The 14,168-nt window shown below is 23.1% G+C and overlaps 1 protein-coding gene across 1 annotated transcript; it reads right to left on the reverse strand.

The window, feature by feature from the left end:
- Positions 1 to 5,192: 5,192 nt before the first annotated feature.
- Positions 5,193 to 12,205, reverse strand: LOC145828858 (receptor-type tyrosine-protein phosphatase O-like). The gene is made up of 9 exons (XM_082936605.1): positions 12,072 to 12,205; positions 11,226 to 11,316; positions 10,831 to 10,907; positions 9,934 to 10,063; positions 9,344 to 9,474; positions 9,021 to 9,175; positions 7,563 to 7,698; positions 5,528 to 5,617; positions 5,193 to 5,243 (listed from the first exon to the last, which is right to left on the reverse strand). The coding sequence occupies exons 1-9, from the start codon at positions 12,111 to 12,113 to the stop codon at positions 5,193 to 5,195; spliced, it is 903 nt and encodes a 300-aa protein (XP_082792731.1). The 5' UTR covers positions 12,114 to 12,205.
- Positions 12,206 to 14,168: the final 1,963 nt, after the last annotated feature.

Genomic DNA, 14,168 nt, shown 5'->3' on the forward strand with positions numbered 1-14,168 from the left:
TTAGTAATTTATGTTCAAAATGTTAATTAAAATTATCTGAGGTGGCTTTTGATATGCATTTTTAAAATTTGATAATATGAAAGAAAAAATTGTAAGTATTTATTATATCATTTACAGCATTTTTTTACGTTTATTTGATAACTACCAAGAAAAATATTTACGAATTATAGCTCCTTAATAAAGTAAGTTGTTTATTTTATTTTCATTTTGTACAAATATTTAAAGATCAGTATTCTGTTAGGCTAAATGAGAAAAAAAATCAAAAATACCTTATAATAGTTCTTACTGGCAAGTCTAATATAAACAACTGATTTCTTAGACACAAATTGAACAAACTTACCTAACTCAAATATTTTATTTAAACTTTAAAAAATTGTCCAAAGTGTTTAAAAAAAATAGTTGAATGAATATATAAAACACTATGTTCTTAAACTTTTATAAATTTATTCAAGTTTTCTTATTTGACACAAGTTTATTTTTCGTGATTTTCTATCGACATGGTTTAATAAAATTTCTAAAACTTTAATTTACTTAAACTAAAATAAATTAACTTTTCTGTTAAGTTTTTTAAAACTCTTTTTTTTGTTTAAATCTTTTCGATAACTAAAAAAGAAGAAATTAAACAATTTACAGACCTAGACAGTATTAATAAAATTTTAGACTTGACTTAAATAAGTGCTGATAAAACTTAACTCTTATTTGTACAAATAAAAACAGACTTGAGTTTTCCATTAGAATTCATCGGTATGTAGCTAATATTTTATTGGTGATAGATACAATTATAAATAATAGTACACACATTTAGATGCATACTTTAGAACTGCTGGCTTGTAGAGTATAATTCATATTTAAATCGCCAACAGTCTAAAAAAGTGTTCGCTTACGAAAAAAACCGAATGATATTTTAAATTTGAAAAAACACGTTTATAGCTAAAACCATATAAAATTTTCTAGTGAGAAAGTTTTTAATCAGAAACTAAAAATACTTGATAATCTATGTTCAGAATAATTTCAAAGAACTTAATTTAAACTTTTACTTTAATAACTGTACCTAAAACTAGCTTTCTGTTAAAAAGTAATGGTTTGTAAAATAAAAGAATCTTAATTATCTTTATTAATTACGTTTAATAAAATCTTCTTTTTTTCTCAGTGTATAAAATAAACAAAATTACAAGAGCTTACAAAACTACAAATTTGTAGATCAAGTAAATGGTCTTGTACTGACTTTCACAAACATGGTAAATGTACTTGGTGTGGAAACTTTGCATGAAGCTATGCCTTAAATTAAACAGATAAGTAGGCAAGTTTGTAAGAAAATTGTTTACAAATTAAATAGTTCAGCTTATTTTAAACAATTTCACTTGGAACATACATGTTAATAATAACTCAAATAGTTATAGAACTTTTAAATGAAAATTTCTTAAAACTTTACATAAAGTACTAAAACTAATCTGACTTAAAATAATTTTTAAAGTTTAAACCATAAAAATAAAAGTTTTTTTGAAGTTTCAATGTTAAGAACTAGTATAAAATAACCATTTTTGTCCTCATCTGGTTCCATAACATCGACAAAAATAATTAAATTAAGTATTATGTGCTATATTTAAAAGTTGTTTTACAAATTTATAAACGCTAACAAATAAACTTTAGCATTAAATATTACTTTTGTTTTATTTTTACTGATATTTACAAAGTTTAAAAGTGTAAAAATAACTATTGTAACATACTCATTGCCTGATAATATAAAATAAAGCATATTTATACATATATTTATCCTAAATGAGATTATTAATGATAAGAAGATCGAAAAATCCAATTGCGGCCTTTATCGAGATGACGGTTTACTTATAGTGAAAAAACGATCACCAAGATTTATTGAGCAACTGAGAAAATCTCTAACGAAAGTATTCCACCAACATAACTTAAAAGTGACAATCGAACTCAGCACACAGAGGGTGGATTTTTTGGACATAACTATGGACCTGGAGAAAAACGATTACCTCCCATTTAGAAAAGAAAATGCTAAGAATATTTATATGAACTTTAATTCAAATCATCCATACTCAATTAAAAAAGAAATTCCATTAATGATACAAAAAAGGTTATCATCACTATCCAAAACTAAAGACATATGTGACTAGATAAAAGATCCGTATGAAAAAACCTTAAAAAATAGTGGCTTTAAAACAACAATATCATATGTTCAAAATAATCCTATTGGAAAAAGTAGAAAAAATTAAGGAAAAAGAAAGTTTTTTACTTTAATCCTCCTTTCAGTAATTGAATTAAGACGAATATTGGGAAGGAATTTCTAAAATTAGTATCCAGACATTTCCCTAAATCAGGCTTTTATGGTTCTATATTTAATTGAAATACAATTAAGATCTCATATTCTTGCAAGCCCAATTTAGAAAAAGAATTGTCCAATCACAACCAAAAATTACTTCAAAACTAAAATGAAACAACTGAAGAAAACTGCAAATTATGCAATTGTAGATCAAAAAAAAGTATATATATAATTGTCCAGTTAAAGGTGAATGTCTCACTAAAGGAGTCATTTACAAAGCAACAGTTATGCATAACAAAAAAGAACATATTTAAATTGGCTCAACTGGAAGACAATTCAAAAGCAGATTTTACGAACATACGTATGCATACGCAATCCTTTAATAATGTAAAGAAGAAAGATATACAAGATTAAGTATTTCATTCACAAAATTAAAAATTGCAACCCTGATTAGAGAAAAATGATAAACTGGGGAATTATTCATCGCAGTAACCAAAAAAAGCCTAGTAAAATTTGCACCCTATGTAATTTGGAGAGACTCGAAATTGCATTTGCAGACAACAACAAACTTTTAAACTTGAGATCAGAATTGGTGGGAAAATGTAGACATTTTACAAAATTTTATTTAAAGTCTTAATTTACTAAATTTAAGTTTAATCTACCTTTTTTACATTATGTAGTTTTGTTTCGTCATTTGATTTTTGTTATAATTGTATTTACGTTAATTATAATTTATCTTGCTGAATATTACTAAAATTTAATTAATTAACCAATCACCTAATTACTTATCTAAAACTTTATAAAATGCTTGTCCGTTGCAACTTGTTAGTTTGTTTACTTGTGATCATCGCACTAGCGTGAAACAATTGTAAAGTAATAAATTTTTTAACAATTTAACTTTTGTCATAAATATATATCTTTAATTATCCGCATAACTATAAATAACTTTAAAAAATGTATTAATAGTTAAATTTAAAGTAATAAAACCTTGAAAAAGGATCAAATTGTTAAAGTTTTAAAAAATACTTTGAACACTGTTAGGAGTTTTTAATATTATGTTTTAAAGTAGGGATGGTTAGTGTTTCTAGTTGGCAGAACAAAAAAAAAAAAGTCTTTAGTGTAATGGAGCGCTTTAATTTTATCTAATTCAAAAAAGTTGCTGAATTATTCAGCTAATTTCGAAAAACTAATAATTTCATGACCCTTTTTTTACTGCATCTAATATAAGTTTCAAATCTTCCGTAAATTGCAAATAAAAAATTTTTACTTCTGATTTCATATCCAAGTGTAAGTTTCAAAATTTAGTTTAGAAAGTCAGATTTACCTGGTTGTGGGTCTTTCGCAGTACGGATTAATTAAATTTTAGATACATTAGTGGGCAGGATCCGTACGTCGCTATTCTAAAGTGTCAAGATTTAACTTTAAAGAATTTCACGTCAAATTTAGGATGTCTTTTCACATACTTAAAAAAGTTAAGAAAAAAATGAATATTTTTGAACTTTACATATGAGGTAAAACTTTAATGAACAAAATATAAATTGAAAAAGTAAATTTTACTGTAAGTATGTTTCTCAACATATTTTACTGTACACTTAAAAGAAAAAAAAGAAAAACAAATTAAATTTAAAATTTTTCTTAAATCAAATGAGCCCAAATTTTTTCCATGTGCTGTTTTTATTGTAAACTCCTAAATTTTTTTTTTAGTAACTCTGTTATTTTGTGACTACATCAAAATATTTGATTAAGCTATTAAAAATAATTTAGGTTTTAACTTTGAAGTAAGTATTTTCCAGTCAGAAATTATTTTAGCATATCTTTATTGGCTTCATTAAAAACTTAAAGTGGAACAATGTTAACACCAAAAGCACTTTTTTAATAAGGATGTAATTTCAATAATTAAAACTTAAACTATAAACAACTTAAAAACAATAAAAATGTACAATGCTCATAAAAAAGTATAAATGTAAAATACTAAATAAGAACTACTTAGAAAATCGAAGTATAACAACATGATTTTTTAAAACAACAGTTTGTATGTTTTCAATGTACATTACTCTAAGTTTTTAGAGAAAAATTGAACAGTTTTATATAAAATTTAAACTAAAACACAGTTTGAAAAGAATTAATGAGTGAATTCAGTAAACATTTGATGAATTTAAAAAATAAAAAGTTAACTTTTATTTTTATAGTAAAATTTTATATAAAACTCACTAACTTGACAATTCAAATTGGATGACATGAAGTATTTTTTCATTAATAATAAAAAAACATAATCTTAAAAGTTTCATAGTTCCTATATTATTTAAAAAAAAAACATTTTTTGTCACAAAAGATAGTCTAAAATCATAATATTAAAATAATTGTCAAAGTTAAGAAGAGTTAAAGAAGACGAAAAAATTAAACATTATCTCGAAAAAATGATATATAACAAAAGAAAACAATTGAAAAAAAAAACAATCAAAAATACTTTTTTTTTAAAGAATAATTCTTATAAGGACAACAGAAAAAGTAAGGTATGCTAACACATATAATAAAGTTAAAATAAAATATTTTAAAAATAACAAATTTTTCTTTGTGGTGTAACTATACATCTTGTTTTATAGCCAAGTCATTGTAGCTTCATATGAACCTAAAATAAATTGTTTGTAAATAATAAAAGGATTTTATCAACAAAAAAGTTTATACTTTAGTATCATTTATAGCAAGCATTATTAAAAGCTGTTTTATTTAAACAATTGAGATTTTCAAAAAGCGTACTATTTTCAGAAGTATTTTTATAAAAATTAAAACATTTATATTCACTAAAAATCTGAATTACATTGCGTTTTGTTGTTATGTGTGACTTAAAAAAAATCTATTTTAATTTTAAATTAAAAAAAATTCAAGATTTTCTCTACAAACCATTCTAACACTGATCCATAGAAAGATTTATGTGACCGTTTTCATAATGGGGTTCCTGTTATCAAAAAATATAAAATTAAAATTTAAAAATAAATAAGGTAAATTTTTGTAAAAGCTTTATTAAAAAACTTTCAGGGTTAAACTTTAAAACGAGTTACAAGTAAAAAAATCAAATAAGTTGGTGAAAAATTTAAAAATAAACCATCTAGAATATTATAATTTTGTGAAAATGTCTTTAGAATTATACTAAACTTTCTGAAAACTTATTTTACTTTCCTGATTTTTTAATATAAATAAAATACACATACACACCACCAGCTTAAAACAAAACATAAATACCAGAACAGTTTGATAAATTGGTTCATTGATATCTTCGTAAGAACCATTTAAGCAATCAAGAACCATTTCATGCAAGAAAATGTATTGGTCCTGTTATTAAATTTAAATTTGTTTTAAATTATTGTGAGACATTCAAAAGGTTCAAATTTAAATGCCATAGTATTATGCTATTTGTTATTTTTAATTTACCGGTATTTATTTCGGCTATCATTAACAAAATTGAGACGTTTTACCCAATCAATAGTAAATAATGAGCTTTACCACACGACCAACAACTACAACATAAGTTCTTATAAGGACGAAACCGGTCATGCTGTTGATGTTGGTTGTTTGGTAAAGTTCTTTTTTATTCTTATTATAAAAAAAAATTGTAAAGTTTTAGTAGGATTCCTAATTTTTTATTTTACTGTTTCTAACTATTTTCAAAAAAATTGATTTATAGAGTTTTCGAGGTAAAGTTAAGCCAAACATTAGATTTCAACATGTTAAAACATTGTAAAAGTTCGTAATTAATGTATAAACATTCTTTTTTGTATGCTTAATTCTTTTGTTAATAATTGTAAACTTTACTTTTACTTAAAATTAGTATAAAAAACTTAATTTAGAGTAAAGAAGAATTTAAGTAGTAATAGTTTTAGTTCAAAAAAGATTCTATAATTAAAGAAACTATGGTTAAGATTTAGAAAAATTTATTAACGTCTAATTCAATTTAAAACACTTTTTCTTTTTATTGTAAAATAGTTGTCAAGGTTATTTTAAACTATTAGTGAAACAGTTTTAAAATGTAGTTTCCCAAACTATTTTTTAAAGAAGGATAAGCTATGGCCCGCTCCGAAAAGATTTCTCAAAAAGACTACCCTTAAATACGCCTAAGACCTTTTTTTTTTGCTTTTTAACATATAGTGTAAGTTTCAAATTATGGCCTCGTGGCTCCCCCCTTTGCAGCTTATGGCCCCTAAACTTCTGAAATAGCCCACTTTGGGAAACCCTGTTTTAAAATCAACTTCGCCATATATTATGAGAAAAATGCTTTAAAAAAAATTATATTTAAAAACTTTTTTTGAATGTCAACTAGTATAAATAAGATTCATAGTTTTATTTATTTTTAGTACATGAATAAACAATTATCGTTTTTAATATTTCAGTACATCGACTAAAATAAATAAAAGCTAAACAAATAAAAGTATTTAAATTAAAAACTCGTGCAAATAATTCAAGTCACCTTTGATTTGTAAACAAAGTATTTTTATTTGTTTAACTTTTCAAACTTTACAAATAAAAAATTCTTCAAACAGAAAGATTAAAACAATTAGGATGTTAAAATATGAAAATGTTTTTGCTAAATCCAAAACTCTAGTAAGTAGTTCCCATGCTAATAGTGTGATACATCAAGTTTTTGTAAACTTTTGTTTACAATTAAGTTAACAATAAACCAGTAGTTTCTAACTAAAAACTGCTTTTAATCTACACATTTTTTGAAAACTTAGCCTTTAATTTCATAAAAGTGTACAAGAAAAACCTAATCTATGTATTTTTATTCAAAACAAAAATTATAAAACCGAAAAATGATAAGGCTAATTTTTAAACTTTTATAAAAGAACAAATGTACAAAAAAATTGATAAGGATTTGAAAATTTTTGTTAATTTATTAGAGGTTCGCTTAATGTAAATTTTACTAGGAGGTTGCTGCTTATTCTATACCAACTTACAGAAACTGACTTTGATTTGAAAAAGAAAATTACTTTAAATCGTTTAATTATAGAAATTTGAAAACAAAAACACAATTTTTGAAACTTAAAAGCAAACCAAAATTCACTTATCTATTATTAAAAAAACATTTCAAAACAAAAAAATATTTGTGAAATTTTTAAAATAAGTACTTACAAAAATAACTTTACACATGATTAGGTAGGTGCATAGCACCAAAACTTAATCACTTAATCGTGACAAAGTTACAATAAATCTTACTTTAAATATATTATACGTCTACTTTACTTAAACAGCTTTAGTAAAAAATTGTTTTACTATTACTTACTACAGATTGGAAAAGGTACATTCTGTGAAGGTTCATTTCGTATACAGTTCCATACACATCAACATATTTGTCATCTGCCAATTGTTGCAGTAATCTGTCAGTTGCTATAAACACTCCGATGCTACCACTACTGGCGCTGTTGAGTTGTAAACATATTTAAAACGATCAAAATGTATTTTAATGCTTTTAGTGTTTACAATGAATTCAAAATATAAACAGTTTTCAATATTAATGTTTTTTGGAAGAAATTGTAAAAGCTTGTTAGTATCCAATTTATGATTATTCAGGGAGTTAGATATCAAGTTATAAGTAGTTTAAATACTTTTACAATAAAACTAAACATATATAATAGATTAATAAAAAAATTGTTAGCAAGATTATAATTTAATTACTTTTATTACAACTTTCTTTGAAGCAGCCTGAAAATTAATTGATAAATATAAACCTAGGTTTAACATTAAAACTTATGTAACAGTTAAACTATTAAATAATAAAACTATAAAAATTTGAAGCAAATATTTATAAAATTATGTAAAATAGCAGCATTGATCAAAACAACTTAAAAAAACTGTAATTTTAAGCATTTACTAAATGTAATATTTATTGTATAAACTTTAAAAGTCTCAAACTAATATGTCCTGTTAAATACTCTTTAGCTATAGAACATACTTTAAATCTTTTAATTTTATTTTAAGGAGCTCACAAATAAAGTTTGAAAAACTAATATATAGCTTTGATTAAATTATTATCAACTTTAGATGCTGAAAACATTTAGTTAACTTTTTTATAAAGCATTAAAATGACTTAAAAATTTTTTTATTTTCTTTCTTTTAAAGAATTAAAACCTTTTAAAACTTATAAGTATTTAGCATGTGTTTTAATTCTGATTAATATAAACTAATAAATAATAAGTAATCAATAGTTATTTGCTTAAAAATTTCTACATTAAAACTTTACTCAAACTCTTACTGAATATTGAATCTAAAGTTTGTCTTTAATTATGTGTACTATGAGTATTGTAAAAAAAATCAAAACAAACAAGTTAATTAAACAAATATCAAGATGTGTCTTACGCTACGAATTTAGAAAGTTATTGTTTGCTTTAACCTATGTATGTTTGTTAATAAGCACCAGTAAACTAAGAAAATTTACAACTTTTAATTATGACATTCGACTAACTTCTTGATGAATGGAAATTTTGTTTTAAGATATTTTTTACAGCCATAAACTTAAACATAATTCAATAATTGTTTTGATACAACAAAGGTATGCTTCAGAGTTTTTTAATTTTACTAAATTACACAAAAAAAAAAATGTTGTGTTAAAAATAAAACTTGCAATGCATTTTATTTAAAAGGTAAAATCTTAAAGACAAACTTATAACTATTTTCTAGTAAACATAATTGTAGTTCCCAAAATTAAAAACAAAGAAGTTAATTTTTAAAAACCAAGTAAAACCTGCAATGCACTACAATGGGGCCACCAGAAGTTTCATTCATACAAGCCCTGACATTTTGGACAAATTGGACCAATGTTTTTGTAGGAGACTGGACATCACTGTCAGGAATTAATTTGAAGTGAAATTGTCGAATATTGCGGGTTTCTTTGGTTGTCTGTGGAAAGTTTAATTCTATGAATTTTATAAAAAACTAATATACCTTAATAAAAATAACAAAAATAATTTTGCTTATCACACACTTCAAAGTTCTCAAAAATTCTTTTTAAACTCTTTATATCAGGTTTTTTTAAATAAATTTACTTTTTTATTTTAAAAAACTTACATTATTGTACAAACTGAAGTAATGTATAGTCCAATCGGAGTTTGTTTCTTTTGTTTCCATGGTAACAACAAAATCCTGCATCCTTATTGGTTTATCATCAAGTTGCCAGTAGTGATCGCTATTGACTTTTTCTGTTTGAAAGAACTTAAATTTAACTTGTTTACACACTTTTAAACCTTAGTGTATCTCTACAAAAAAAAACTAATACACAGTTTATCAAAATTTATCTGAATTTAAAATTTGCCAAGCTTAATAATTTTTTCATAATTAATATTAAAATAAAAAGAAAAATCTAAAACATTTAATTTATAAATTTTCGACTAAGATGAAAAAATTCTTAACAAAAGTTGAATATACTAAAATGTTATTGAATATTAACTTCGATTTTAAAATAGTTTTCGACATTTTTGTAAAACCCTAAAAAGAATTGCTTTAAATTTTTTTTAATTATTATACATAAATCTTCAATATAACAAATATACAAGTTATCTTAATACTTATTTTAAAATACTATATAAAAAAAAACTTATTTTATTGGTATTTCATAACAATAAATTTGATTATTTTTAGCAAAAAAGAAGGTTTAAAACCGTTTTGTTCGTTTTCAGTGACCATGACAATTATATTTGTTTTTTCCTGCCAAACCATTCTCCAGAAATCTTGTTTAGTTGATTGTAGAGGTTGCTGTGTTGCTATGTACTCTTTTTGTTTGTGATAACCCTGTGTAAATGTTATTACTAGTAGTTAGAAATAATACGTAGACTTAATTGTTTTTTATTTCAAGTACCAAATATAAAAATAACTTTTTGCATGTTCTATATTTAAGCAACATTTTTTTAATAACTGAAAATTAACTTTTCAAGTCTTCTAGTTTTGTCTAGTTACAAAACCTAACGTAATAAAAAATCAAGATCTAATACCGATTAGAACACTTTTCTTAAGCAAAATCATCAATTTGTAAATACAAACATGTTTTTCTAACAAAGTTTAACTGTTTACACTATGATTGTGTTCTACTTTACAAATGTCACAATCGACTTATGCTATCCAACTGTTGCAATTTACCTTTGGAGTTGTAAAAAGTTTATTTTTAATTTACCAAATTTTCGTGCATCTTATCACTTAGCTTGTTTATCGCTTAAAATTTTACTGATACAAGGTACAATATACTGTATAGTTTCAAAATCTTACAGACAGTTTTACAATGTTCTATTTACAAGCATGTACAACATTACATTGATAAATAACTTATTTGTCTTTATAAGACTTAAATCAAGTTATCAAACTTAACAAACAATGCAAACATTTCTATTGTAAAAAAAAATACAGTCTTATGTTTAGCTTAGTTTTAAAAATAAGAAAATATGATAAAACAGGTGTTTTTAAAATTAAATTTAAAACTGAAACTTACAATTAAAAAGTTATTCATTATTATTAAAACTGTTACTTTACAAACAGTAAAATTTATTCAATTTCATTATACTAACAGGTATGTAATTAGCATTGATGTAGTCTGAGTTGGAATTTGATCCTTTATAAGTCAATTTCACTCTACTGTGTTCGTCTGTTAGAAAACTTATTAATACGAAAAAATAAGCAATTAATTTATTAACTTTTTATTCATAAACTGTCTAACATTTTAGTTTATTAATTTTCTACTATATGAATAAATAAACTAGATAATCTATAAAAAATTTAAAATGGTAACACGAAATTCCAAACAAAGTTAGTCTTTATCTTTGGATACAGTATAATACTACTTAATGAAAATATACAAGGTACAATGTTGTTTATTATTATTGTATTATAGTTTAAAAACATACTAAGAGTACAATATATAACACAAACTAATGAATTGTAGTAGCATTTAATAAAAACATACAGGGTAATATACTAGGATATCTGTTCAAATTTCTGTTTTCTGGCTTTATTGAAGTTGAAATATCTTGGTTCGTTCCCACATGCTTTAATTCCTTGAATAAAAAGTTTATTTTATATCTACTTTTCTTGTGATATGCGCTAATTGAAAAATATCCATTAATCAACATATAAAATATACTTAGGGACTAAATAGTTCAATACTAAAAATTTAGATACTTTGAAAATATTCACATATTTTATCATTTAAAAAAACAGTCTGTTTTTGAAAATCAAATTACTTGTATGTAATAATTGAAAGCAATTTTTGACCTAAATTATGTAAAGCATAAAAGTCTAGTTTACACCAAAAGACTAACAGGGTTGCCAAAGGTTTTCGAATATCTTTTTATAGATTCTTTAGAATTTCTTCCAGGTGTTTTAAAAATTAAAAATTTTCTTGGGCTTTTTTAGTATAAAATTAAATTTCAAGTAAAACGTTGTCTTAAATAGTATACAAAATTGAATAACAAAACTTAAAGCTACTAAAAATGTGTGTTTTAATAAAAAAAATTAATTATACAAATAAAACTATCGATATGATAGATTTGTCGTATCTAATCGAAATTTCATTACTTTACATGTAAAAATAGTTTTAAATTTCAGGATTTTTAGTGATTTTTGTTTAAAAAGTCAACTTTTTCTTTTTTTTTTTGCCAAATTTTTAAATTGTCAAATTCCAGGTTTTTCCAGAATTTAAGGTTTTTTGGCAACCCTGGACTAATAAAGTAAGTTATAAAAAAACATTTATACGAAAACTTTCAATTTATTAGGCAATACAAGCACATTAACAAAGGTATCAAAATAAAACCTCAAATTCTCTGATAAATTTGAAACTTGAATGTGCATTCATATCCTTGAAGTGTTGCGAAAATGAATTTATGTTTACTTCTCTAAAAAATATTCATCATTGAAACATATTTTTTTTTATGAGTAATATTATTTAGTATATAAACGGAAACAAACAAATTTAGAATGCAATATAACTACACTTATAGATTTTGATTCAAAACTATAAAATATTATAAGTTATTTTAAAATACGCATCAAACCATTTTATGTTACATAATACGAGTTTATAAAACTTACCTTTTCTCTATATGCCTGCAAAAAAAAACAGTTTACTTAAAACTCTAAAGTTTCAATAAATAAATGCAATGTATAAAATAATTTCAAAAACAAACTTATACTTACTAAAAAAATCTATATAAATTAAAATAGTACCTATTTTTAGTTTGTTTTGTCATAGGATGTTTTTCCGATTTACTGTTCTTTCTGAAAATAATATTTTTATTCAATGTTTTATGAATAAGTTTAAAAAAAACGTTCTTGCAAATTTAAAAAATATTTTATTGCTATAACTATTAACCTGTAATAGTCAGTAATACTAAACTTAAACTTAACAACTTAAAGTTGTTGTTTAATTCAATAATACAAATTCAAATTATATTTAACATTTATTAGAACTATCTTCATAACTATTTTAGTAAAAGCTTTATTATACAAAAAAATTAAAAAAATTAAATATTAAAAACAAACATACAAATAAAAATCTATCAAAGTACAAATTGCAATAAACTGATTAACACTTACAAAATTACTTTTAGCCATAAATTGTATTTTTAACAAAACTGTTAACTCAAGTAGACGTATTTTACAATCTATATAAAGCTGTTGATTAATAAGTTCATCAAAAAGTTTCAATTAAGTATTTGATCAATTTTAATCTAATGGATAAAACCTAACTTAATAAAATCATATTTGGGCTACTTTTCACCGAATAAAATTAACCGTTGCAACTACTTTAAGTTGACTTAAAAGCATTAAAACATTTTTTACTTATAGACAATTAAATACAAAATTAAGTTTTTTTTTTGAGCTACATATCATGAAAGTTAAAATCGACAAATAAATTAAAGTTTAACAATAAAAAGGTACTTTATGTACATAAATAATTTAATAAAAATTACATATTAAAATAGAAGACATAAAAATTATTTTAAATTTGATTTTAATTGTAAAACTTTAGCAATGTTATATATGCTACAATCTTTAAATTGACCGAAACTATTGCAGTATACGCTTTCAAAAAACTATTTAAAATAATAAAAAGTATAATTAAAATATGTAGTTAATCCTGAAATTCATAGGTTTAGTAGTATTGTAATTAAAGAGTGTAAAATTTAGCAAAACTACTATAATCTATTGCTTTTAGATGAAAAGTTATTCGATAGTTATTACTAAGAAAATAAATAAAGAAATGTAAAAAAAAAAGCCTTGGAGTAAAAAACATCTATAAAATATTGATACATTTTGATATTAAAAAAATATTGCAGGTTTTAAAAAAAGAAAAATATTTATTTAGATACCTTTTAAAGATTGGGTAATATTTTCAAACAGTAGTGGTTCGAAACTTTTTCAAAAGTAATGCAAAGTAAATTGCAGTAGAAAAAAAATTGTGCATACTAGATTAAATATTACCTTTACTACTAAAACTATTCTTTTTTACGATATAGTTGTAGAAAAAATACTAAAAATGCTTTCTTAACTATGTTAATTTAACTTTAAAATGTAGTTGAAATAAAATAAAGAAATAATTCTTTTTTAGTATTCATTTCCGGCACACTAAAATAATTTCTATACACGTTACTGTACACTTTTATAAAAAAAAAACTTTAAGATAGTAGTTCTTAACTCTTAAAGTGCGCCTTAAAATTTATGTTTGATGAATTTATTCATTGTAATAAGTTTTAGAAAAAGTATTATTTTAATTGTACTATTATTGCTGATTATTTTCTTTATTGTGCTCAATTGCATTAATTTTTAAAAATATCACTTTTGTTTTCTTTGTTGAACAATAGTTAAAAAAAATTATAGTTAAGTAACTTAAATGGACTATTTCAAAATA

This window comes from Thalia democratica, chromosome 2, assembly GCF_965202585.1.
Source record: "Thalia democratica chromosome 2, ktThaDemo2.hap1.1, whole genome shotgun sequence".
In the NCBI taxonomy this organism is placed as follows: domain Eukaryota; kingdom Metazoa; phylum Chordata; class Thaliacea; order Salpida; family Salpidae; genus Thalia; species Thalia democratica.

Coding starts and splice junctions, on each gene's coding strand:
- LOC145828858 (XM_082936605.1), bottom strand. CDS start 12,113: ATGAATGCACATTCAAGTTTCAAATTTATCAGAGAATTTGAG. Junction 10,908..11,225: donor ATATCCTAGTATATTACCCT/GTATGTTTTTAT, acceptor GTTTTCTAACAG/ACGAACACAGTAGAGTGAAA. Junction 5,244..5,527: donor CAATTTATCAAACTGTTCTG/GTATTTATGTTT, acceptor TTTTGATAACAG/GAACCCCATTATGAAAACGG.